Source organism: Suillus subalutaceus (assembly GCF_016647625.1).
Source record: "Suillus subalutaceus strain FC151 chromosome Unknown DFJ58scaffold_19, whole genome shotgun sequence".
Classification (NCBI taxonomy): Eukaryota; Fungi; Basidiomycota; class Agaricomycetes; order Boletales; family Suillaceae; genus Suillus; species Suillus subalutaceus.
The window spans coordinates 96,821-123,397 of NW_024540268.1; the positions used below are offsets into that span (position 1 = coordinate 96,821).

A 26,577-nucleotide genomic window follows, 5' to 3' on the forward strand; every position below is an offset into this window, starting at 1 on the left:
TTTGTCGCTGCACAATAGTCAGGCGTTTCCCCATTATTCCATGTTTCCTCTTACGGAGCCCTAGACTAACTTCTGGTCAGACCTGCAAAGCCTTCTGGAATGCGGCGTGGAATTCTGTAGATGTTCAATACCAGCTTCAGCTCTAGCCAGGGTTTCACCGAGAGTCCGAGACCACCGTCACAACCTGGACTCGTTTTCAGAAAGATTTCCTCACTCAAGGAGGAAGTTGACATCGTTGTGGCGGCCTGACTTTCATTTAAACACTGCTTTTGATGAAGCAGTTGTCGTTGATGCCACCTATGAGCCTGCGTTCGGGCCAGGTTTCGTGACATGGCGGCAATACTTGAGGTGTGGGCTTTGATGGATGGAGGATCGGATCGGTCTCTTCAATCTTCGGGACTGTAACACAAATATTGAATCAATCTTTCCCGGACGTGGCCCACACGCAGCTATGGCTTTCATTATCTCACTATTGACACTCTGCAGGATCTCATGACGGTCGTTGTCTTCTCGCGTGATAATGTTGCCACTGTGACTGACGCCCAGCAATATCACTACGTCTTTTGGGTGGAGTGTCGGTCAGCTTCGTCCCAGCGTTACCATCCGGACTCTGTTTGCCCTACTTTGGAGTGCAAACATACTTTTAATGCACCTGGCTCGTACCGCGTTCGTTTCGTGAACAGACCATGCAATATGTGATGATCGTATGGTTCCTGTGTCTATGGCCTTCAAAATGATTGATTAGAGGAAGGGATATGCGAAGAGTGTGAGTGCCTCTATTCTTGAGAAGTGTCCAACTTAGCATAAGCAGCATCCTTTATGTCTACCAGGCACCGACGGGATTGAGGAGCCCCTTCATCTAGTTAGCGAACTGACCATCATTGTAGTTGGCTCGCAAGGCCAAGTAACCTGATTCACATTAGAAGACATCGATGCGCCGCCTCGGCGTCCTTCTACGTCCACACCTGGGACTTCGATATGTGAATTATAGCTCGCACGGACCAAATATACGATCCCGACTCACCAGACCTTCCCCATTCTCAAACCTGGTGTGGTAGCTCGTATTTCGATGGAGAAATTATTTCGCTGCTACCGTCCGACGGATGCCCGTTCTGGTGGATTACTAGAAACAGGATCGGCTGATTTTAGCTTGGGCAGGTGTTTTCGGTTTTGCATACTGCGATAATTCGAGGCCAGACTGTAGGTGCGACTTAACAAGATTGATATTTAGCTCGTTTATCCTGTGCAGATGAAGGTTGTGTCGGACCTACAGACTAGAATAAATTTCAGTGGTCTATGATAAACAGCAAGTTACATTACCTCATGTCCAAGTCTTGTGTAAATTGATCCTTAGACTCGAAGCAGACAGTTGTATATTTGCATTATCCTCGACCTTGGTTGGTGGGGGACGATCCATCAGATTGATTTTTGCTGAGTCAACCGGGTCTGACACTTCTTTCATATCTTATGTGGTGGTCGGATGGAACGAAGGATAGATATGCAAATTTGTGCATCCTGTCTCGTCGAGCAGTGAACAGCATCCGTAGGCCAAAACAGGAAGTCAGATCTTACTTTCAATTCGAAAGGTCCACTGTAAAAGTATTTTCTTCTTCTCAGACCATCAAGATGGCGGTCGAAATTTTCTCCCTTCCTACAGAGTTGACATGCCACATCCTATTATTCCTTGCTCCAAGGGATATCTGTCACTGTGCAATGGTCGGTTATTTTCCGCTGTTCCATGTAACTTCCTAGACTAATTTACTTCTGTGTTCAACACCAGACCTGCAAAGCCTTTTGGAATGTGGCGCAGAATTCTGTGGACATTAAATATAAGCTTGAGCTTTATGCTCAGGGCCTCATTGAGACTGCTACTCTGGACTCGACCAGTCTTTCCAGAAAGATGTCCTCACTCAAGAAATTGACATCATTGTGGCGGTCTGAGTTTCGTTTGAACACCGTCTTTGACGAGGCAGTGATTGCTGCTGCCATCGACGGACTTCCTCCATGGCTGCAATACTCATCATGGACACAATCCGTGAAGTGTGGCCTGTGGTGGATGTCGACACATGGCGGTCTCTTCGTTCGAGACTGTAACAAAATTCCCAACCTTTCCCGGACGTGGCTCAAACACAGCCCATTTTCTTCGGACCAACCGCCCATTCGTCTTACTGTTGACCCTTTGCAGGATCTTGTGGTCTTAGTTTTCTCGACTGTTTTTTTCGATGTGGCCGACACCGAACAAGATCACCACGTCTTTTGGGTGGAGTTTCGGTTAGCGTCATCCCAGGGTCCCCATCCGGATTCTGTCTGCGTTTCCCTGGAGTGCATGCATACTTTTGATGCACCTGGCTCGTATCATGTCTTTGTGACAGCGCCTTCGATCTGTGGTGATCGTATATTTATCTACTATTACTTGAAAAACATGGAGAATATGACTGTCTCCGCCACGTTCATACAAATGATTGATTGGAGGAAGGGAACTGCGAAGAGGGTAAGTGCCTCTCTTCTTTCCGAACTCTGTCGCTTAGCATAAGCAGTGTCTTTTACTAGGTGGACCAGATAATCTGCAGCAAGTCTATGCAGTCAACCAAAGGACCATTGTTGACTTTGGCTTGAACTCTTTAACGGTGTACACATTACAGGAACCGGATGGGTCACTACATCCCCGGCTCACGTATCTCCTTCCGAAGAGCCGTCAATCAGACATGCGATTCACGGTTGTTCATGCCAGCCCATCGTTCTGCGGTGCAGCCGCTCGCACGGATCTCGTGCCCGGCCATGTGCCCTCTCCAGAATCACAAATCCTGGTTTTAGAATTTCTTTCAGGCCCGCAATGGCGCCCACTGTCTGTCATTCTAGTCATTGACATGGTCATCTTTTCTGGAACGGCTTTGCAGTCGGAGACGCATGTCCAAATTCCGTGGTCGGAATGGGGACCCCAGCACACGTGCTGCTTTCCGCACGACCGAACCCACCAAATTAGTGTGTTCGGTAGCAAAATAGCCTATGCCCTCCCTCAAGATCATACCCCTGAACCTGGACAAAGACTAGAAGAACTCCCCGACGAGGGTCACTTCTACATCCATATCTGGGACTTCAACACGCGACTCATTACTCGTTCGGAACATATCTACAATCCCGACTCATCAGATCTCCCCATTCGGAAACCCGGTGTGGTAATCCAGTCGTGCTTTGATGAAGACATCATCTCCAATCATCCTTACACTGCTATCGCCTGCCGTACGCCTTTTCCGACAAATGGTTTCCGCAAGATGTTTTTGGAACAGGATCGTCTTACTTTAACATGGGTATGTGTTCATATTTTTCGAACCCAGCGATGATTTAATTTGGCCCAACTGCAGTCACGAATTGGCGCGGTTGATATTCAAGTCGTCTCCCCTGCACAGACCGAGGTCGAGTGACATTCTCTGTAAATGTATTTGTAGACGAAGTATGAAATACCATAGATCTTCAATTTTTTCGAATAGACACCAAGTACTTCCATGGCATCTTTCATTCTGCTGTACAATTGATTGACAGATATGTCTAGTGGTTGTAGTATGACCACTCGCACCCCATGCAGTACAGCTAGTACCGGTCTGAGCGACCTCTGTCAGCTGCAAATGTCCCGGTGGGAATTGATCTAGGTAGCAGGCTCCAGAACGCACATAAAAGTCCACGCTACTGATTGGAGCACGCTTCCCTTCACACACCCAACCTGGTATGTCGCATCCCCATACCCTTGCAAAGGTACCTCATCAAACTATCCTGAGCATCCTGTCACCGAGAGCGCTTTCACGACGTATATCTATATGATGATTTGGTGCTAATCGATATCGAAACCAGTCTGCAATTGACCACAAATGCAGGAGCAATAACCGCCAATCCATCAAATAGAGTCGTGAGCCCACGAAGCATCGGACTTTTCTTCTTTATCACCATAGGTTAAATTTACTTCGCAACACCAAATAGCTCAATAATTATAGTAACCAGGACATAACTTGGAATCAAGAAAAACCTACCCCCTTGCAGAGCACCAGATAACCATTAACTTTATCAACCATCGACCGTGCTACACACTACTGCCAGTCGATATATGCACACGCTCCTGGAAAGCGATAGAGTTCATGCCGGCTGTTGTGTCGGAGTCGACCGCGAGCTCAACGTGATATTCTCGAACGCTAAGGATCAGGCGTGGTCCTAACACAAATAACTGCACGACCGTGAAAATTTTTAGAAACCCAGCATAAATCTGAGTTTTTAGGGAAGATTGATCCTATGGAAATGATGAACCGTAGTCGCATGCAGAAGTGAAAGATTGACATACCGCTGAGATTGTTGGAGACACATAACCGATCTCAAAGCAAGAAGCTGCAACAGAGCTAGCATGTCCAATGCTTCAGCAAAAACAGGTAACTATATTCACCATATAAGCTCACCTTGCAAAGTAAAGCACGTGTGATTTCATCAACACCGAGAAACAGTCCCCGATCACCTCTCCTGCTGAATATTGTCGCAGTTCACGGAGGTGTTTTAAAGCAATCCAGACTGCGAGACATAGTGCGAGGACTTCCCAAGTAGCGTTCAGTATCCAAGCAATGATACCCAGAAGCAGGGTATCTCCCGCATAGGCAATCGTGCATTGATGGGTGCCGGAGAGAATGAGTTCCTCTGGTATTCAACAATGAGCTCCATGCACTTTTTCATCCGCAATTAGGCATACCCCCTGAAGTATGTCTCGTGTACATTGCGGCGACTACTCCGTTGTAAATGTTGTCGGCCAGGAAGGTGATGACGAGAAATATCAGCATTTTTCTGGACCGCTGATACATAGCATGTAACCGAGTGATCATGATGACTTGCAAGATATTTCAGTCAAGTCAGTATCACTGAGGCTCGAGGTCTTGAAACTGAAAGCTCACCCTCCAGCATTAGAAATACCACAACATTCGTCCAATTCAGTATGTCGTACATAATCCAACCTGACGAATCCAGTTAGCGACCAGCCTCGGGTGGACCACACTCCAAACAGACTCACATCTGTGGCGGTCATTATAGTGAACCGAGAAGCTGGTCATGAATCACACTCACCCCTACAGGGCGCCGCAGTTAATTGGAGAGGAATAGCAGGCATCGGTTGAGAAGACTCACTACATCCGTTACCGAGATCGTTGGAACATTGACTGTATGCCGCCGGTCAGAAGAAATAAACACAGTGAATTCGAAGAGACAAACACAGAATCTGGACGCTGATTATAAGAGATGATTCATTAGCATGTGGACAGTGCTGAGCCTTCCGAACATACACAGCATATGATATTCCAAGATAGCGCGTCTAGGATATTTTCGAGTCAGTTCAACTTTCCAACCACACTACTAGTACGTACACTGAGATACAGAACGGTCATAAGGGACCAACGTTGCCTCTGTCGCAAATCAACGTTGTTCCTCTGAAATGAGACGCTGCTCACCCATATCAGTTCGACCTATAAAATCATTCTCAGCGAGAGGGTTGCTCCGGTCATTGAATCGACATACCTCTTGTCCGAGTGTAAGTGCTGGAAGTACTTGTAGGATAGGCATCAGCAGTTCTGTAATATCATCATGCTCACCCCAATCATACGTCACACCAGCAGAGGCAGCAACTGGAAAGCCACAGTCAAGGGAAGATCGAGACATTAGCGTCAACATCCGACTGCTCTCCAGTGTCTTCACGAACCTACAAAATAGCTGGAAACGCGATATGAGTCGATGTACGGCCACCAACTGGGGTTGTCTGAGACTAGTGTCATACTGTTAGAAGGCTAAAAAGATGGATGTGAGAAAGCGGTGAACTTAATGAACGTATAACGATGGCGTTTGTGCTAGATATAAGTACCACCATCCAGCGCTTATAACTCTGCATCAATCAAAGTACTAGTGAATGTTAGTTGTAATTTGCGGAACAGCAAAAAAGACACGCGCGCGGAATGTTTGAGAAGCTGTCCGTGATCAATTGATTTTTAACACCATCTCTAGAATACGAACAGAAATGACAGGGCACGAGGGAAGCAGACCCCGGCCCGGGCGTCACCCTTATAATTAAGAATAGGAAGCCCTATATTTAAGCGAAGCTGCACAGCTCGAGTCATAAAATGATGGAACGTACGCACTAAGGGTAGCGCCACTCTGATGAAAACACACGCTGCGCTACATCCATCGTACGGGCCATGGATATCGATAAATCATTGAAGGTGGAGACCGGATAATTTGCACTGTTTGCGGTGCAGAGCTGTGGGTAATCAAAACTCGAAACAGAATATGCGAGCATGTGCAAGATCAGCGTCGACCACTGATCCGCAAAGCCTTATATATAGTTATCCATGGCCAAATGCTCCGCGGCGTTCTCAAGGAGCGAATCAATAATTTAGCGTCAGATTGCAAATAGACGCCCGATAATTAGAGACTATTGCTCCTTACCCCAGAGAACCAATGTGCAATATTTATCTTCATTCGGGACTGTTGGAGCGGTGTATCTGCGACTGTGTGCCTAGAAACTAGCATCACTGTCACAGCGGTCTGACTTACATTTGAACATTGTCTTTGAAGCTGCAGTGGTGGTTGACAATCGCAAGCTGCAGTGCAGCGTTAATGCACATAATGCTGTGGGAATGCTGTGAAATGCGGATGATGATCAACAATCTCTTTATTCGGGTCCAACTTGCTTGGCATAAAGAGCTTGCTCTCACGATCACTAGTCACTAGTCACTGCCGGCCACCGAGTTTTTCTATGGCTGGCCATCCATTGGGGCACTAGGAAAATGCTGCGCCACTGCTGCGACTGCTGCGGGGTTTGCCGCGACATACCAAACTTTGACCTGTACGCTACTACTAGTACTACTACTAAGTAAACACACAACTTGCTTGTTGCCGGCCACACGCTCTGGACTCTGCATCAGCCTGGTGCTTTGAAGGACTTTACACAATTAATACAACCTCACTCGGTTATTGTTGTCTTGAACTGCGGCACTGAAGACTAATTTCCAGTGTGTTCCAAACTTCCAACTCCTGAGTCACCAGATTTCAGACTTCAGCTTTCCGGATTCTGAGATGATACGAAAGTCCACTATTAAAGTATATATTACTGTGAGTCTGCAATATAACAGCCTGAGTTTTGACATTATCAGATTCAGCAAGTTATGTTGCAGCCAGCACCTTTGTCGCGGGCGTCGCGGTCGTCGCGGTCACAATGTCGCAGCACAACCCAAATATGGAAAGAAGGTGCCCGCGACGACCGCGACGCCCGCGACAAATCAGTGCATAATCATATGTCAGTCAAATGTCAGTAGCCAATATTCAATTCCAAATGAGGACGATTTTCACCGTTATCGATGGCTTGAGCAATCTGTATCGTCTCGCGTCACTCAGTGTTTCCCTCATCCTCAACTTGAAAGATTATGAACTAGTACTAACTATTGGTAAGAAACGATGGTTAATTTTGTCAGTCGACGCCTTCCAATACTCCGTGTGCGAAGCTGACAAGAAGGACAACAGGGCTTAATCCGGCACATTTATAACTACTATTATCCTACTAATGCAGCGCCCTCTACGTGTACCCGCGCAGATTCCCAACCATCAGCAGCCGCGCCTGTGTCTCCAAATGCACCTAGTGCATCACTCACCCCCATCGCACCAACACTGTCCATTCAGAACTCTTTGCCCGCCGCAGGGACTATGCCAACATCTTACCATTCGTCCCCATCCTCATACGTCGTCATCAATTTTAATATACCGTCAAGCCCACTACCCCCTTCGACTCGCGATCTGCAAAGGCTCAGTGATGCACATGCCAATCGATTCGAGACTATGGAACTCAGTTCAAACGCCCGATCCAACACGCTTGCCACCCACCCGTTCCCAGCAGCCCAGTCGGTCATTGGTACTAATGGGCGAGAAGTTCTGGCCACCGCCACCAAGCTGGATGCTCCTCAAAATACGAACATGGTCCCTCTCAGAGTAGCCACATCGGCTGCTGCTGTCCCGCAAGCGCAAACGAAGCACCTCCAAGAGGACCGTCCACCACCAACGAAGGTACCTGCTACCCTGAAGGACCCACCGATGCAGAACAAGGCACCTATCACTGCCCGCGCCACGTCAGATATCAAAGAGGTGAAAGATACCCATGCTAATTTATCCGAGCTTTGGGATGGTTGGCCTGACGGAAGTTATGCTCACCTGTTTTCTTGGGAGGATGCCTATCAGACAGATTTCTTGATGGAACACTGGGCCAACCGGAACCGAGGAGGCGATAAGGGACGAAGCGACGATGCTGAGAACTGGCAAGATGGCTTTCGGACATGGCGTACATGTCTCGGAATCATTGTCTGTGACGAGCCCACTTGCCAAATAATCACACGTCCTGCCACACGCAAAACCACCCTCATTAGTCAACTCCATGCTTCCTGCGACTGTGGAGGAAATCTCATTCATCAGCAATGCCCCGGGAAAGCCACATCCATCCTTTACCGATTTCGCGGTGGCGTATATTACGAGCACAACGGCAATCACGACCACGCCCGACCTACTCATATATTACACCTAACGAAAAGTCAGCGCACTCAGTTCGAGTCTATCGTAGCTGCCAATCCTCATGCCCGAGCTGCGGAGCTGTACACAGGCGTTGCTGGACTGACTGGACCTCAGCCATCGGTCGCCGATATATCTTCTGTTCTCTATAATGTCGTCAAGCGTCGTCAACAGGCGGCTATACTGTCAAGTATTGCGGTGATCTGACCGCAGTCCAGCAAGCACAGGTCGCCCATTGGATATTTGACAACATCGAAGAGGCGCAAGAGACTGTGGTGCAATGGTTAGGCTGCGCGGCATTTGCTCACGCACTCACTATTATGCTCGCATGCAACAAGCGCAGCATATTGGAGGCAGATCCCGACTACCCCAAAGATGGTACCGCGGACGCGCAGGAAGAGTTCATTCTCGAAGCCGCATGGCCAACCCTTTTAAACCAAACTGGCAAAAGCACAGACGTGATCTACACGGATGTTGACCTGGAATGTCTATCGGTCTTCGAACAGCGCCTGTTCGAGAAGTCGGCTCAGTCAGGCTCTGCAGGAAACTATCAGTGGGGCCTGGATGCTGGGAACCATCAAGATGGTTGGGACCCATATACTGGGCTCCCATCCCACTGGAACCACGAGGATCGTGATGAAGGAGATGCCGGTTATGATGAAGACGAGCTTGAGGTACTATGCTTTCCGACTCTCGAAACGGTCCTAGTTAACGATCAACTTAGCGCGGGCCAGGTTTCAGTGACAGCGACGATGTCGAGCAACATACGTCAGGATCTCGGAAGCGACAGGTAGCAGGATCCCATGGAGGACTAAGAAAGCGAAGAAAAGGTGGCACTGACCGCGTCTTGAGATGATGCCCGCGACTGCGCAGTCACTTGCTCAGAAGAAAGAAAAATAGTATTGTATACGCAGCAATAAGACTACAATGCAATATGAAAGATTGTTTGGGGACAAGGAAGATAGTCGTTGAAACGATGTATGGGAGACCTGACTTGCAGACCAGAAGTACTTGTGATGATACCGTCTGACCGTGACTTTGTGAGCGTGATTATAATAATAAGGAGTGGGCGCATGCTCGACTCCATGGTTTCGTTTGGAGAACAATGATTGGGAGGTTCCAGTGACTAGCAGTAAGTGTAATTGATGCGCACTCACTATTTGGGAGCAGCGCAGCAGTGGTCGCGGCAGTTGCCGCAGCAGTCGCAGCAGTGGCGCAGCATTTTCACGATGCCCCATCCATTGCTGTTCATTCTGGTCCATCGTTCCATGGTTCGGGCGCAACAGCTCGCGCGGATCTTATGTCCGCCCTCTTTGAGATCACAAATCGTGGTTTTAGAGCTTTCCTTTAGCGAATCATCTGTCATTCGAGTCATCGACATGGTCATCTTCTCAGGAACGGGCTGGCGGTCAGTGACGTCTGTCGATATTCACTGGGGACCCCAGCATACGTGCTGCTTTCCGCATAACCCAACCTATCGAATCAGCGTGTTCGGTAGTAAAATGGCCTATGCCCTCACTCAAAGGTCATACCCCTGAACTTGGAACACTCTCCGCCGAGTTCCTTCTATATCCACATCTGGGACTTCAAAAAATGAGTCGTTACTCATTCGGAAGGCATGCACAATCCCAACTTGCCGGACCAAGTTCTCATCCACAAGCCTGGTCGGCTAGCTCAGTTGTTCTTCGATGCAGAGATCACCTCTAATCAACCTTATATCGCTGCCGTCTGCCGTACGCTTTGTTCGATGGATGACTTCCACAGTTTGTTCTTGGACGAAGATCGAATTCCTTTAACATGAGTAAGTGTTCTTAGTTGTGTATATATGGACTGCTGAATCTGGCAGTGCTGATATTCCATCTCCCCAACCCGGTCCGCAACCTTTTTTTACTCTGCTATAATGATCATGCAGCGCTCGTGACGAGGGATTAGATTTGCAGCTGAAATTCAGTTAAAGGAGAATGTCGGATGCGATTCACAGGGTATGTATCCAACTGCTCGCACTGTAACACTACATAAATTATCTTACATGCGCCGCATGCACCATATAACTAATAAGTACCACAAACGAAACTTAGAATCAAGCAAAAACAAAATTCTTCTACTCCCTCCAGAGCACCAGACAACCGTCAACTTCATCTAGCATCTCCCGTGCTACACACCATTGCCGGTCGATATATGCACGCGCTCCTGGAAAGCGATTGAGGTCATGCCCGTTGCTGCGTCAGAGTCAGCCACGAGCTTCGCGTGATATTCTCGAACTCCAAGGATCAGGCGGGGTCCCAACACAACCATCTGCACGACCTGTAAAATTTGAGAAGAAACGACCATTCCAGGGGATAATATTGGCCCTATAGAAATGATGAACTGTGGCCGCATATAGGGGTCAGTGACAGACTGGCATACTGAAGACGAATCTATGAGGCTAAGACAACAAACAGCAACAAAGCTAGCATGTCCGATCCTTCAGCGGAAAAGAGACCCACATTCACAATATGAGCTCACCTCGCAAAGTAAAACATGTGAGTTTTCATCAACACCCTGAAACAGTCCCCAACAATTCCTCCTGCCGAATGTTGTCGCATTTCACGGAAGTGTTTTCCAGCAATCCAGACTGCGAGACACAGTGCGAAGACCTCCCACACAGTGACAAGTATCCAAGCAATGCCATCCAGAAGCAGGGTATCTTCCGCGTAGACGACCGTGCACTGATAGGTGCCAGAGAGGATCAGCTCCTCTGGTATACATCAATAAGCTCCATTCATATTTTTTCATCCACAATTAAGCGTACCCCCTGAACCTTGCACCGTTTCCATTACCATTACCATCCCATTGAAAAGGTTGAAAGCCAGGAAGGTGACAACGAGAAGTATCAGGATCTTTCTGGATCGTTGATACATGGCATGTAACCGAGCTATCATGATGACTTGCAAGATGTCTCAGTCAATGTAGATATCACCGAGGTCTGGCAACTGCAAAGCTCACCCTCCAGCATTGCAAATGCCACAGCATATGCCCAATCCCATATGACGAACACAATCCAGCCTGACGAATCCAGTTAGTGATCAGCCTCGGGTAGCACACTCCAAACAGACTCACATCTGTGGTAGTCATTATAGTGAACCAATAACCTGGTCAAAAATCACACTCACGTCTACAGGGCGCCACGGTTAATTGAAGGGGGGGAGCGGGCATCAGTGCAAAAGACCCACTGCGTCTGTCAACAAGATTGTTGGAACCCTGTCTGTATGTCGCAGGTCAGAAGAGGAAGAGATCGTGAATGCGCGAAGACATACACGGTATGTTCGTGCTGATTGTGAGATATGGTTCATCAGTACAAAAACAGTGCCGAGGTTTCTAGACATACAAAGTAAACAACATTCCAAGATAGCGCACCTAGGATATTTTCAAGAGTCGGCATGAGTTGTCAGTCACAGCTATAATGCAAGCTACATACACAAAGATACAGAACGGTCATGAGTGACCAACGTTGCCTCTGTCGCAAATTAATTTTGTTCCTCTGATGTGGAATTCCGCTCACCCAGATCAGTTCGACCTAAAATCATTATTAGCAAAATGGCTGCTCCGGTCGTAGCATTACCATACCTCTTGCCCCAATGTAAGTGCTGTAAATAGTTGTAGGATATCAGCAGTTCTACAATATTATCATGCTCACCCCAATCATACGTCACTACAACAGCGGCAGCAACTGCAAAACCACAGTCAAGGTTAGATCGAGACGTCCGAGTCAGCGCAGCGACACATCAGGAAAAAGCAAGCTGACTATATAGTGCTATATAGTCAGCATAGTTAGCGGAGCTCGGGAGCTACCTGCCTTGTATATAGCCAGTAAGGCAACTATGTAGTATTACATAGTACTACGAGGCAATACTGTAGTAGCTTGTAGTAGCCTGTAGTTCATAGGAATGCTCCTACAGGCAGCTACCAGCCGCTCCAAGGAGTTATATAGCACACTGTAGGGAAAGTAGCACACAAAATAGCACGGAAATAAATGAATTCAAACACGTCAAACAAGCTAGTAGCAGATTCAATTAATACCTCAATCCTCGCCTGCTGCTCTCGCTTGCCCCCACATCATCATCCTGCCCCTCAACTCTCGTTATCCTCCACATTGTCCTGCTCTTCAAGCTGGTATTCTCGGATTGCATCTTCAAATGTGTTGTCGTTAATCTGGTGGGGTGCAGCCGATATCATAGCAAGTGGCTCGACACCAGCATGGAAGCTCGAAAGCACAAATGTTAGGCTAGGGCTTATAAAATTGAAGTGAAACATACCGAGCTGTGTCATGGAGATTGTCACAAATCTTCTCGAGAAGTTTATAAGGCGCTGTGTGTTGTTGGAAGCGCTGCAACGAGGCCAAATGACCTTTGTAGACAGAACCGTAGGTAGCTGATGTGAATTTGATATCTTCCTTGAGACCTTGAGCCCACTTGTCAATGCAACACTCGATCTATCAATGATGAGGCATCTTCAGTGCCATTGACTTCAATGTAAGAATACGGGATGTGACTCACGGCTGTCAGAACGAGTGCAACGGACTTCGGTAGGTATGGGGTTGAAATACTTGTAGTAGATAATACCTTCGTCATTTCGGTTTGCGAACCACATGATGTTGATGCCTTCTTGCAGTAATTTGGTCTTGTAGATCCCAGTCTTCGATGTCCAATCCTATACCTAACATTCAGAAAGGTCATTTAAGACAATGAACTGCGTACCTTGAAAACAAATGAGGAACCCTCTTTCAAGGATTTGGCCTGATCACGGTTGTGCCTTATAACCTCCTTTGATTCACTTGAGCAGGAACCCAAAATATGAACAAGTCAGCGATCGCATCTTTGTTTTGAGTTCACCGCGGACGTGCGATGTGTGCTTCAAGATCTTCATAATAACATTTCTCAGACCGAAAACGCGCACAGAACATAAGGCTTACCATTTTCATTGCTGAAGGAGTTAATTTGATGTTGGCGCCTTTTATTTTGCACGACTCGTTCCAGGCCTCCTTCGCGAGTTTCATCTCAACAGCTATGGTGTCAGGAAATGGAGCATGCATGACGAGTAGGCACCGGAAAATGGACACCGCCATTACGAGAACTTCTTTTGAGATGTCATCAAAGTCACTGACTTTCAGACAGGAACCGTCCAATTCTTTCTTGATTTTCGGCCTTATCATAGCGTCTTCTGGCGCGGTATCGAGACATCGTTTTGTCCCCCGAGCAGCCATTGATGATTCCATGGCAGTGTCGCCATCCTCTGCACAATCATTCGATCTGGTCAGCCTCGGGTTCAGAGTCGTTACCAGACTCATCACTGGTACCATCCGAGGTAGTAGAAGTGCCGTCCGAAGTGCCATCCAAGTCCCTATCACTTGGTGGAACTACTCTTTTAGCTTAGATAGAAATGTATTAGTTTCTCTATAATTTGCAGGCAGCAATTACATACCTTTCGGACCCTTTGTCGACTTGCGCGCACTGGTTGTGGGAGTGGTGGTGCGTGACGCTTTGGGAATCTTCCCCATACTGAAAGTCAGAAGCTTGGGTTTTGACAGCTTCGTCTGCACACTGTGATCTGAGAACTAAATAAAAACAATCAGTTGTTGATTGAGTTGACTGAAAAGAAATGAGTGATCAAACCATGGTGTCCTCCTCCTTGTCGATGTTGCTAAGCAGTACTGACGGCTCTTTTTCAAAATGGTCGGGATCATTTTGATAGGCCGTCTTCAGCACCTTTTTTTGCCATTTTTTTAACTTATCTTGCTTCCTTGCTTGACGGTGGATGACCTGTTGTAATTCCAACCCTGGAGGGAGGCCATGTCACAAGTGAGCAAAATACAATGTCATAGCAGCAACAGCAGCAACTTACCTTGGTAGCTTGCTTTTTCAGTTGGTCGTCGTTGACGACCACTCATGGTGCGTGCAAGTGGTTCCATTTCCAGTGGCGAAACCGGAGCACCCGATTTTGTTCGCTTAGAGGTGGCCTTGCGAAGAGCCATGGTTGTTGGACCTGGGATTCAGCAGTTTTTATAGCGCCGTGCAGGAAATAAACACTTACAATCCAAACCTTGAATCATTGTTGATTCGTTTAATGCAGGGTTGAAAGCTGTGTTAAATTTTTGAATGATAAAAAGGTATGAACGTACCTTAACAAAATATTTTAACTGTCATGGACACCTCAGTGAGCGGCTCAGCGAAAAAAACGGTATAGAACTCACTTCAAACACTTGCCATGCTCTAACGAATATTACAGTCCTGTATCGCCATCCACTGAGGCCACCTGTAAAGACGGGAAAATCATTATAAAAAGGCAAGTTACCCCTTCTCAGTACCCCAAAATACTCACCGACTCAGTGCAGGCCAAAGGTCGAAAACACCTAATGTTGAGCTCCATATGCCGGAGCCCACTCAGCCCATGGTCCCACTCCCGCCATTTCGTCAAACTCCTGGCCCTGTCTTGGTATCTCAAACATACCTGCGAAGACTCATTGTGGAGCGTTGGGAGGCGGAAGTGAAAGCCTGTGAGAAATCAAAACAATTGTGACTGTTAGAATTAGCACCAGGCCCAGCTTTGACCATCATACAAGCAAGTGTGAGAAGGCTTGTCATTGAGTGCTGGGATGCAGAGGTGAAGCGTTGCGAGGAGGCAAAGCAGGCACAATTATTGGAATTACTCCTGGCCGCCCATGGTATATCCAGACTAGGGTAGTGCTAGTTAACCAATTTCAATACAAGTCTGAAAATCGCGGAACTTACCATATATATCAATAAAAAATGTTGCCTCTGGCGGTGCTCTCCGTCATGAGGTGAGTGCGCATAAATCCTAACAATCCAATGCCAAACGATAGTGAAAGAAGACCTTTTATGCACTTCGTATCGGCAATTTTCTGAGCAAACTGGGTGAGGAGAGGCAATGTGGTAGACATGTCCACAGGCTTCTTGATGACTTTATAATATGTCGGAATATCAAGCTTTACAGCATCTGTAGGATTATGATCGATCTCATCGCAAGGTACTGAAATTGACTTTGGTCATACCAACAGGCTCATAAAACGGAGCAGCAATTGTTTGATGCTGCTTTCGCTGAAGATCACTTAAGATCCTCCCTGCGAGCAAACTGGGTGAGGAGAGGCATGACGGTGGTAGGATCATTGCGATGGTAGACATGTCCATGGGCTTCTTGATGACTTTATAATATGTCAGGAATAGTATCAAGCTTTACAGCATCTGTAGGATTATGATCGATCTCATCGCAAGGTACGAAATTGACTTTGGTCATACCAACAGGCTCATAAAACGGAGCAGCAATTGTTTGATGCTGCTTTCGCTGAAGATCGCTTAAGATCCTCCTGAGCAAACTGGGTGAGGAGAGGCATGACAGTGGTAGGATCATCGTGATAGAGCTCAGCTCTGGCACTTGATGAGGGTGCCGGCGCTATGGGCAAACCTAAAAAACAATGTGTGAAATGAACATCAGAAAGTGAAATGAACGTCAGAAAAATGTCAGAAATGATCTTGAAGTTGAAACGAGAAAAACGAACTTCAATCACTCACCAACAATGTCGCACAGCTGCGGATTCTGTGGCAAGATGTTCCCTTCAAAGGGAAGCGTCAAAAAGCATATATCTATTCGCCCTGAATGTAAAGAAAAATGGGAGTCAATGGTGGAAGACACAGACAGCGAAGGTGGCCTACCGGACCTCTCATTCAATCATTCATCTCCGCTTCGCCGCTCACGCTCAACATCTTTCGATCCTCATGACAACCCAGCAGCCTCAAAACTTGGCGGGTGACTGCGGAAGATGTTGCCGATGAAGATGAGGACAATGTGATAGTCGATAACAGGCGATATTTTGAGCAGTGCCCTGATGCCAGCTGGACATTGCGGGAGGGGAAACTAAGTTTGAAAAGTATCAGCAGGATAAGGAGGACGAGGGAGAAGATGAATGGGCACCTTTTTGTGATAAGTACAAGTCGCGTTCTGTTCATTGTGTCTGCAGGACGGTTAACATTTGTCACCAGGGAGGAATGGGAACTTGTGGAATGGCTTACCAGAAGCCTTGGGCAGACCCGTACAGACGAGTTCCTGAAGTTACCAATAGTAAGCTTGTCAGTGACCACTGAAAAAATGTGCTTACCGCAGCGACAGACTCGAAACCGAACACAGCCGTCCTTTCACAATAACCAATCCTTCCTGCAGAAAGTTGACAAGCTTCCACATGGACCTGCGTGGAGTTGCAAGAAGGTCAGCATTCAGGGAAACCAAACCAATGAGAATGGCCGGTTATTGCACGAGGATGTCGAGCTTTGGACACGGGACCCTGTAGAGTGCATCAGAGATCTCATCGGTAATCCTCTATTTAAGGAACACATGGTATATGCACCAGCACGAGCATACAAGGACCACGAAGGACTTCACCGCGTCATCGATGACATGTGGATGGTGGACTGGTGGTGCGACAAACAAGTAAGTATCTGATCCAAAAAATTGAGTGAAAAAATAAGCACTGACCTGCAATGTTCAGAAACAACTGCCGAAAGGTGCAACTATTGCACCTGTCATTCTCGCGTCAGACAAGACATGTCTGTTGCAGTTCCGAGGTGACAAATCTGCGTGGCCTGTGTATCTTTCGATAGGGAACATCGCAAAAGAAAAACGAAGGGAGATGTCAGCGCGAGCAACAGTTTTAATTGGGTACTTACCGGCAGGCAAGCTCGATTGTTTCACATCGGATTCACGATCCCTTGCTAGTTACAACTCTTCCACCATTGTATGTCTCTCCTGCTTCAACCACTCATTGCCGCAGAACGAGACGGTGTTGAAATGGTCTGTGCCGACTCGATGGTCTGTCGAATATACCCGATCCTTGCAGCTTATGTGGCGGATTTTCCGGAACAATGTCTTGTGGCATGTTGCAAAGAGAATCGCTGCCCAAAGTGCCTGGTCGCGGCAGATGAAAGAGGTGATCCACTGAGTTCACCAATGCGGGACCCCCAGTTGATAAAAGAGATCTTAGAGAAGCAAAAAAAGGGTCAACATCCAAATGAATTCAAAGACTTTGGATTACGCACTGTCTACAGTCCTTTCTGGGCCAATCTCCCGCACACAGACATATTCCTTGCTTTTACACCTGACCTCCTACACCAGCTCCACAAGGGCGTCTTCAAAGATCACTTGGTGAAATGGTGTCTTGAAATTGTTGGCGAAAGCTGAGATGGATGCATGCTTCAAGGCAATACTGGACTATCCAGGTCTTCGGCACTTCAAAAAAGGAATATCAGCAGTAAAACAATGGACGGGCACGGAACACAAACAAATGCAACGTGTTTTCGTAGGGTTACTTGCTGGCGCTGTCCCAAGGTACGCTTGATGTCATGCTTGCAGCTTGAACTTTGTGCTAACATAATCAATTTTCATTTGCCAGTCAAGTCCTGGTAGTCGCACAAGCTATCTTAGATTTTTCTTACTTTGCACAGCTCCGAACACACACATCTGACACCCTTGAATATCTGGAGAACGCCCTTGCAGTATCAGCCCATACTGTCATATTGATATATCCAAACTGGCTTATTAGCCAAAAACCCTGATACATCATTCGGTTTAGCTATCCACTGTAGCACTATCTAGGTTGATGTATCCTTGGGTGGATCCCAACAGTGGCTTCTGTATACATCATTCCCAGCATATTTTCGCATTTTTTGCCACCTACCCCCCCACAATATTCTCACACTTCATAGCTCCGCATTTTGGGCCACCTACTGTGGGAATTTCCCCACAACACCAAAAACATCGCCCATTTTGGGAATCTCCACAATATCAATTATTCCCACACCCTCCCCACCTTACTGCAGCTTCACCACTACACCACAATAGGTCCCCCCTTGTATCTAAGTAGTAGTTTGGGATATACATGTATAATATACTATAATAGACCGCTTTTTTTGTGTATTTGTATGCCTGCTCCTCCTCCAGGGCCCTTTTAAAATGAAGTAGGACACAGAACACTTTCGCATTTTTGCCCCTTTGATGTGTAAGTGTCTCAGGCCATTCAGAACATGTTTATGAGTATATATGAAGAGAATAACATCTTTATTTGACCCCCTTGAGCGTCCTAAATCAATAGATATAACATATATACAGGAAGATACAAAATATATTGCCATTTTTTTATTTCTAGGTGGGTGTACTTGAAAAAATCATTCCCAGCACCTATTGAATAATAGGAACAATGTGTGAGGAGCTCATTACCACAGGACAAGAGATTGTTGTGTAGTGTACCCCCCCTCCCCTGGTGGTTTACCCCCTGTGAAATTTTTCCTGTAGGACCGGACCTCAAGAAGTGTAGGGGGTTTATTCATATTCATATTTAGAGTGTATCTATCACCCAGCTACTCCAGAATATCCACAGTGTCCTTCCACAGAAACATAAATATAATATATTGCAATTTTGACATTTTTGATGTTTTCCATTCCCTTACTCTTGCACAAATGATTCAAGCTGGTCATATATCATCATTGGGGCACATATATATGCTTTGTATGCCCAGGATCAGCTCAGAATAGGCCGGAGGTTTCAGATAATGTGTATACTTACTATTTCTACTGATTAGGGGCCCATACCTTTAAAACATCAGTATTTAATGATCAGACATCTGTAGTACATCTCACATACATTCAGCATCATAGGACTCAAGTTATAGAAAGATCTACCCAGAATTGAGGACTGGGGAAGTAAATAGATAAGAAATTGAGTGTGGGAAACTTCAAATGCTCAAAACATCGAAAGTGGTCAGTTAGACTCCGTTCGGGAACTCGAATCTGGCTAAGTTTCGACGAGATTTTGAACTTCAAATTTGCTTAAGTAAGCTTGCCGGATTGCCGTTCAATGTGACTGATTACATGTCACACCTTGATATCATATACGGTTATGCCCCCAACCCGACGCTTTCATTATTGCGACCATCTTCGCAGCCAAACGACTCTAATGACGAAGAAGAACTCGAAAAAACGACAGGATGCCACCTTGATGGAACCGAAAGATCGTTGCGTTTGGTCACAGAGCGACGAGACGGTGTTGATAAACTATGTCATCGCCAACAAATCGAAAGGGGGAGATGGCCTCAATTTCGATAAGACATTCTGGAATGATACTGCTGTGGAGATGGTGAAACAGCCTGTAATGCAAGGTGAGTCCTGCCACAGATATCACGCCGTATTCATCTGACTTCTGCCTTATTCTAAGGCGCTGCAAAGACTGCAGAGGCATGTCAAACAAAATGGTCACGAGTACGTACTTATTTCTACTGAGTGGCTGCTGGCGGTACTGATCTCTACTTTTCAGATTCGCAAGTTGTATCAAGTCATCTACAAGATAGCGCACGCCTCTGGAATCTCATACAGTCCAGAGCTTGGCGCAAATATCGGACGTGAATCAGAGACGATCTGGGCAGACTACACTAGGGTATGTTTTTTTTATCATTTCCTGTCATGCCATGTGCTAACTACATACATAGCACAACCCCCAAGCAAAGCCTTACAAGACGAAGGGCTGGCCTCATTATGAGGCGCTACATGGTATCATGTCAGCGCAACCAAGCACCTGGGTTGGTTTCCACGCGGGCATTGACAACGCCGACAACGCATTAACACCCAGCGTAAGTGCCACTCCTGGGCCATCCAGTGCCAGTGACGTCATGATGGCGTCACTGGAGGACGCACTTGACCGTGTGGAATTCAACGCTCATCCTACTACTGACAACAATAACGACACTATGCACGCTGAGCCAGGGACATCCGGTCCTCCCATCGCACCCCTCATTCCCATCTCCATTCCCCCCACAGCTTCTACTCCTGTCACGCCCATCACGCCCATCACCCCAACCAGTTTCAAACATCATGCAAAGTCGCCCTGCTCCCTCCACTCCTGCATCTTCAACAGCTGTGAAACGCAAAGCTGAAGGGAATGACAGTTCGCGTCATGAGTCCCGTCCACCGCAATCCTCCAAAGGGAAGTCGTCATCAAAGTCGCAGCGTCTATCAATGCCGTCAGCATTGGAAGGCTTGGGAGGAAAGATGGCTGATAGTATCGCTAATGCAACGACAGCATTTCAGGAGACAGTCTCCAGTCATTTTGTTGAGCCTGTCCCTCTCCGCAAACAAAAAGCCATTCTACAGGTACAGGACGAAGAAGATCTCGACGCGCATGAAATTGTCACTATGATTAATTTGTTTCAAGCTGATGTTTGTGTTGCTGATTCGTATCTCAACATTAAACATGATATCGTACGCAAAGTCTTTCTTGCGCAGTATTTAGAGGACTATAGGAAGGCGAAGGAGCTCTAACTACGCTACAATTTGTTGTAGTACTAAATACATCATGTTATCGTTCTGGTGCTAACCATGCTTCTTCCTCTGCATCCAACCAGAATGGTGTTTCTTCCTCTGCCATGAACGACTCATCTTACGAAAATTCGTATCATGTCTCCCGACTCTGCATCCAACCAGAATGGTGTTTCTTCCTCTGCCACAAACGACTCATCTTACGAAAAATTTGATACATTGAGAAAGTGCTACAGTAAGAAGAATAGCGCTACACTAAGAATTAGTCCTGCACTCCAGGTGGCATTGGTTCCCCTCTTCGACGTCTCTCTGCAAGATAATCTAACCACATAGATTGCGCGAGTTGGTCGCGATGTTCATGTGCACGTGTCCTCGCAGCTTCAGTTGGAGGACCGTCAGCGAGCGTACCGGTGTACTGAGGCCCCCACTCGTCTGACTCAACGTGTCGATAGTCCAGTAAGTCGTTAGGGTCGTGGATACGGATTATATTGTGGATCAAGCAGAGAGCTGGAGGAATGCGAGACTGGATTTCTGAGTTATACTCAGGGGGAAGTAGAATGATGCGGAAGCGTTTCTTGAGGACACCAAAAATATGTTCGATAACGTTGCGAAGCATTGTGTGTCACAAGTTATAGAGTTCCTTCGCATTGCAAGGCCTCAAAGGCAGATAAGTATGAGAAGAATAAAATATTAGAAACGACATACAAAAGATTTGCATGGCCCCATTCTGCAAGGTGATAGCGTACACCTCGATAGGGTACAAGCAATTCATCGCATGCAGCGAATCCGGCGTCTGCTAGATAAAACTTCCCCGGCGGAATGGTGAAGTCCATCAAACGCGCAGTGTGATACACATGAGCGTCTGCTGCGAACCCCTGGAAACCGCTCAGCATGTACATAAAGCACATGTCAAAATCACAGGCAGCAAGACAATTCTGTGTCAAGTTGCCCTTGCAGTCACGGGCAGCATGACGATCAGATGCTGTGGGGTGACACGCGATATGCGTGCCATTGATGGCGCCGATAACATCGGCAAAGTATGGGTAAAATTTCCTGGTTTTGAGGATAGTGGGGGGAGTGGGGGCCTGTGGACTGGGGAGACGGACATACGTGGTATAGATCGGCTGAGATGAGAATGCGATCAAAATTCGTTTAAAATACCTAGAAAGGAGCTATTGAGTTAGTACAGCCGGGTTCAAAGTCATGGGAGGATGTACTTCGATATAGTGTCGTTTGAGCGTTGAAAACGCTCACCAAGATGGCGTACAGAGAGCCCAGTGACACAGGCATATAAGAAGATAGCAAGCTGTTCCTCCAGCAGCACATTCTTTGAGTTGTCTATTCCACTTTCACGAAGCACATTCAATAATACAAAGAAAACATGGCGGCGGACGCCAAGCTCGCATCACACACGTTCAGGGTGGCCAGTAAGGAGCTCGTTGACCCAAGCGATCCCCGATAGCGCCGAGGTATGGTATGGTTCTTTCTCATAGTGGGTTTGTATGTAGGAGTTATAGGCGTCCACTGCGATGTCAACCACTCCAGCGGCCGATACCATCAGGTTCTGAAACACATTGATGATTTGTTGCAGGCGTTTTAGATCTCCCTTCTCTGCGTCATTTGGATCCCCCTCATCATCTCTATCATCTTCCACATCTCTATCATCTGACTGATCACCCGTGTCATCGGAATTAGTAGCGTCATCCTGGTGGTGCCAAAGACGCGAAAGCATACTGTTGGTATTATTGTACAATGAGCTCTGCAGCGTGCGGTGTGCGGTGTGCGACGTGCTCAGATCCTCGAGTCTGTAGCATGACAGTGCAGAATTCAAACTCCGAGCTTACTTAAGTTCGAAGTTCAAATCTCGTCGAAACTTAGCCAGATTCGAGTTCCCGAATGGAGTCTTAAGAATTTGTAGGACTTTTATGCTGCATCAACTGACTTCACCACTACATCCCTTCCACATCCCTTCCACTCTCAGGGCAAAGTGTAGTATAGGTTCCTTGTGTAGTCTAACATGTATTCTATCAAAATTTAATGAAATCTTCGACCTATATCATATATAAATGTGACTTTTGTGTGATGTGTCAATTGTCACTTTTCACACATATGTTCTTTTGCATTCATTCACTCAATACTTGATGGATTGTTCTGAAATTTGAGATCTGTGATACTGAATATATATGACATGCACCCCAGGTGTCTGATCATTAAATTTCAATACCCTAAAGGTATGGGCCCCTAATCAGTAGAAATAGTAAGTATACACATTATCTGAAACCTCCGGCCTATCCTGAGCTGATCCTTGGCATACAAAGCATATGTATGTGCTCCAATTATGATATATGACCAGCTTGGATCATTTGTGCAAGAGTAAGGGAATGAAAAATGTCAAAAATGTCAAAATTGCAATATATTATATTTATGTTCCTGTGGAAGGACCCTGTGGATATTCTGGAGTGGCTAGGTGATAGATATACTCTAAATATGCATAGGAATGGACTCCATACAATCCTTAAGGTCCGGTCCTACAGGAAAAATTTTCACAGGAGGTAAACCATCAGGAGAGGGGAGACGTGCTACACAGCAGGGTCTTATCCTATGGTCCTGATCTCCTGATACATTTTTGATACTGTTGGATAGATGCTGGGAATCATGTTTCAAAGGCTCTGTACCTAGAAATAAATACATGAGAACATATTTTGTATTTTCCTCTATATATACCATATCTATTGATGTAAGGCGCTTCAGGGGGTCAAATAAAGATTGGAATCACTTCATATATATTCTTAAACATGGTCTGAATATCTTAGAACACTTCTCTATTAAAGGGGCAAAAGTGCGAAAGTGTTCTATACCCTAAGCTATTTTAAATGACTCCTGGAGGAGGAGGAGACATACAAATACACAAAAAAAGCGGTCTATTATAGTATATTATACATGTATATCCCAAACTACTACTTAGATACAAGGGGGGACCTATTGTGGTGTAGTGGTGAAGCTGCAGTAAGGTGGGGAGGGTGTGGGAATAATTGATATTGTGGAGATTCCCAAAATGGGCGATGTTTTTGGTGTTGTGGGGAAATTCCCACAGTAGGTGGCCCAAAATGCGGAGCTATGAAGTGTGAGAATATTGTGGGGGGGTAGGTGGCAAAAAATGCGAAAATATGCTGGGAATGATGCATACAGAAGCCACTGTTGGGATCCACCCAAGGATACATCAACCTAGATAGTGCTACAGTGGATAGCTAAACTGAATGATGTATCAGGGTTTTTGGCTAATAAGCCAGTTTGGATATATCCTTCCCCCACTAACAGGTGGCAGTATTTCACGCCAACAAGGATATTCTGCACGAACTTGATGTTCATGAACATTTTAATATTCCTAAACTACACCAACTCTCGCACTATGTCCAATCAATCTCGTTGTATGGTACCACTGACGGTTTCAACACAGAACTTCCGGAACGCCTCTATATCGACTTCGCTAAGGAAGCCTATCGGGCTAGCAACAAGCAGGATTACGAGGAACAAATGGCTCTGTGGCTTCAACGCCAGGAAGCCGTGTTCTTGCACAATTCCTATCTCGAATGGCTGTCTGTGCAGTCTCAGTCAGCCACCATAGCTGGTCATGCTGACCATGATGACAACATTGATTCAGGCTCGGATTCCGAGATGGAAGACTTGCAATTTGAGTCTCGCGCTGCCCCCACCAAAGCACCTCCTGTCATTGGGCAATGTGTACTCCATGTTCTCGCCAAGGCTCCTGCGCACCCTCGGACATCTGTTCAGCAGCTCATCACTGCACATGGTGCAGTCTCATTTCTCCCAGCCCTCAAACTCTTCTTACACAAGCATATGCCACAAAATCGCATTGTCCCTGGTCCACAAGATCAGTTTTGACGTTTTCCGGCAAGTTGTCATTGTCAGCTCCGCCAGATCCAGCGGGTAGGTGAATCACCACGGCGATGGCGCATCAGAGCAACACCCGAAGTACCTCCTGGTCCTGGCCGGAAGCCAGGATCCCCTGCCTAAATTTGATATGGCGCTGATCAACAATGGCACTCGGACCACAAATGTACAGACATTAGATGGTAAGTGGTTGTTACTATTTCGCCGTTGCAAAATTCATATGGAGGCTGTAGGCGCACAAGTGGCACAAGTCCAGTGTCATTTCCACACTGCCTCGTCAGTTCGGGACGTATTCTCGAGCTTTGGCTTACATTGAATGGTTCACACCATTCAGGGAGCCAGACCCCTTCTCTGGCCTGCTTCAGGTATCTCGTTCGACTCGACGACTGCATCGAAATGCAGCCGTGATTCATGTCGACGAAATTCTTCGCCCATGTCACCTAATACCAAGGATGGGACAATCCATCAACCCCGGGTGGACAAGCGCGAACGCCTATGAGTTGGCAACTGATTTTTATCTGAATACATTCATTGACTTAGATAGTTTTTGTATTTCCACTATTACTTAGTACTACACTGCTCCGTGATACTACAATTTGCTACTGTTGCTACTGCACTATAAGTCACTCGCAGCACCTCTGGTAGCTCTGCATAGCCCTCACTTCGGCTACATAGGACTATAGAGTAACTCGGTTGACTATATATCACTACTGCAGCTACGTAGCACTATGTAACTGTCACTAGTACTCCCACCATTTTGGTTTTTTCCTGATGCAGATCCGTCACCTATACATATCAAAGCTAATCCTACATAGTGTACTTGTCTTATAGGTAGATGCGTTGTTAACAGAGTTCCTTCCAAGTGACTGAGATTGTACTTGTCTTATAGCGTTAAGCGCGTCCCTACTTCGTCTACTCACCAGAAACTGATCATTGGAGAGCCCACTCTTGAAGAAATGTGGCAGGAGGTGAGACAGGAGAACGGCTGGAAGAAGCGGAACGATCGCTTGGCCGTTCCATTTAGGTGGATCGCAGTTGGCGTGAGTATCTGCTAATCTCCATTCTGTCTTTGTGGCAGAGGCTGATACATTCGCTTTTTTATATAGCAAATACTGGTTTGCTTTGCGAGCTTTGCATGCACGACGAAAAAACTTCCCATTCAAAGCGTCAACTACGATATTTATCAGACGTTCATGTCCGGCTCGCTCTGGTGCTCCACCTGGGGGTTACTTGTTCAGGTTATTTACACCAATATAATTTACACCGATGTGGGGCTGTTTCAGAAGATCGACAATAGCGTAAGACCTTTCCTAGAGCAACAGCCCTACCATTGACCCATGCAATTTGCCCAGACCGGTAAACCCGTGATAACATGTGACGATATCGTGCTCTACACTGCTCTCTTTCGCTTCACACAAATCAATCTCATATGCTCTTTGACGTTGTTCATGAGCGGTATGCGTACTCTTCGATTCGTATTCCATTTTGATGCTGACTTCTTCGACATCTTAACAGCTTTCGGTGCGTTATTTCTGGGGTGGAGTATCTTTACCCGTGTTATGGTGGATGCCTCGAGCGCCACGGTGTTGGATGCTGTTTTGATGAAGGACGTAAAGAGTCTCCTCCTGTTGATAGTTGGGTTGACTGTGAACGGTGCCCTAATTTACTGCGCAGTGCGAGCAGTCTCAGAACTCTAATAACCCACTTTGTTGTAAGTCCTCCACGCAGAAATAGGCTAATGTAGGTCGT

General features: G+C 46.5%; 8 protein-coding genes across 8 annotated transcripts; 6 read left to right on the forward strand and 2 right to left on the reverse strand.

Moving 5' to 3' along the window:
* Positions 1–1,626: 1,626 nt before the first annotated feature.
* On the forward strand, positions 1,627–3,522 carry DFJ58DRAFT_864483 (uncharacterized protein; the record flags this gene model as incomplete). The annotated part of the gene is made up of 4 exons (XM_041394129.1): positions 1,627–1,716; positions 1,781–2,491; positions 2,538–3,308; positions 3,363–3,522. The coding sequence occupies 4 exons, from the start codon at positions 1,627–1,629 to the stop codon at positions 3,420–3,422; spliced, it is 1,632 nt and encodes a 543-aa protein (XP_041247395.1). The 3' UTR covers positions 3,423–3,522.
* A 5,513-nt stretch (positions 3,523–9,035) lies between these two features.
* DFJ58DRAFT_629225 (uncharacterized protein) lies at positions 9,036–9,203 on the forward strand (the record flags this gene model as incomplete). The annotated part of the gene is made up of 1 exon (XM_041381172.1): positions 9,036–9,203. A coding segment is annotated over one exon (168 nt), but the record flags the coding sequence as incomplete, so codon positions are not given.
* A 1,463-nt stretch (positions 9,204–10,666) lies between these two features.
* Positions 10,667–14,575, reverse strand: DFJ58DRAFT_864495 (uncharacterized protein; the record flags this gene model as incomplete). Its single annotated transcript, XM_041394130.1, has 21 exons — positions 10,667–11,014; positions 11,071–11,302; positions 11,357–11,491; positions 11,551–11,610; positions 11,661–11,666; positions 11,718–11,809; positions 11,862–11,875; positions 11,933–11,961; positions 12,023–12,061; positions 12,107–12,121; positions 12,172–12,191; positions 12,253–12,274; positions 12,681–12,808; positions 12,861–13,036; positions 13,087–13,254; positions 13,302–13,367; positions 13,517–13,836; positions 13,901–13,972; positions 14,026–14,158; positions 14,217–14,380; positions 14,446–14,575. The coding sequence occupies 21 exons, from the start codon at positions 14,573–14,575 to the stop codon at positions 10,720–10,722; spliced, it is 2,316 nt and encodes a 771-aa protein (XP_041247397.1). The 3' UTR covers positions 10,667–10,719.
* A 765-nt stretch (positions 14,576–15,340) lies between these two features.
* Positions 15,341–15,969, reverse strand: DFJ58DRAFT_864498 (uncharacterized protein; the record flags this gene model as incomplete). The annotated part of the gene is made up of 3 exons (XM_041394131.1): positions 15,341–15,558; positions 15,614–15,763; positions 15,858–15,969. The coding sequence occupies 3 exons, from the start codon at positions 15,967–15,969 to the stop codon at positions 15,341–15,343; spliced, it is 480 nt and encodes a 159-aa protein (XP_041247398.1).
* A 166-nt stretch (positions 15,970–16,135) lies between these two features.
* DFJ58DRAFT_724358 (uncharacterized protein) lies at positions 16,136–18,164 on the forward strand (the record flags this gene model as incomplete). Its single annotated transcript, XM_041385102.1, has 8 exons — positions 16,136–16,365; positions 16,599–16,677; positions 16,726–17,043; positions 17,102–17,347; positions 17,384–17,539; positions 17,575–17,754; positions 17,810–17,937; positions 18,002–18,164. The coding sequence occupies 8 exons, from the start codon at positions 16,136–16,138 to the stop codon at positions 18,162–18,164; spliced, it is 1,500 nt and encodes a 499-aa protein (XP_041247399.1).
* Positions 18,165–24,240: 6,076 nt separating this feature from the next.
* On the forward strand, positions 24,241–24,819 carry DFJ58DRAFT_655326 (uncharacterized protein; the record flags this gene model as incomplete). Its single annotated transcript, XM_041381843.1, has 1 exon — positions 24,241–24,819. A coding segment is annotated over one exon (579 nt), but the record flags the coding sequence as incomplete, so codon positions are not given.
* Positions 24,820–25,130: 311 nt separating this feature from the next.
* DFJ58DRAFT_615260 (uncharacterized protein) lies at positions 25,131–25,289 on the forward strand (the record flags this gene model as incomplete). The annotated part of the gene is made up of 1 exon (XM_041380955.1): positions 25,131–25,289. A coding segment is annotated over one exon (159 nt), but the record flags the coding sequence as incomplete, so codon positions are not given.
* A 562-nt stretch (positions 25,290–25,851) lies between these two features.
* On the forward strand, positions 25,852–26,526 carry DFJ58DRAFT_771136 (uncharacterized protein; the record flags this gene model as incomplete). The annotated part of the gene is made up of 4 exons (XM_041389126.1): positions 25,852–25,868; positions 25,935–26,126; positions 26,181–26,283; positions 26,344–26,526. The coding sequence occupies exons 2-4, from the start codon at positions 26,022–26,024 to the stop codon at positions 26,523–26,525; spliced, it is 390 nt and encodes a 129-aa protein (XP_041247402.1). The 5' UTR covers positions 25,852–25,868; positions 25,935–26,021.
* Positions 26,527–26,577: the final 51 nt, after the last annotated feature.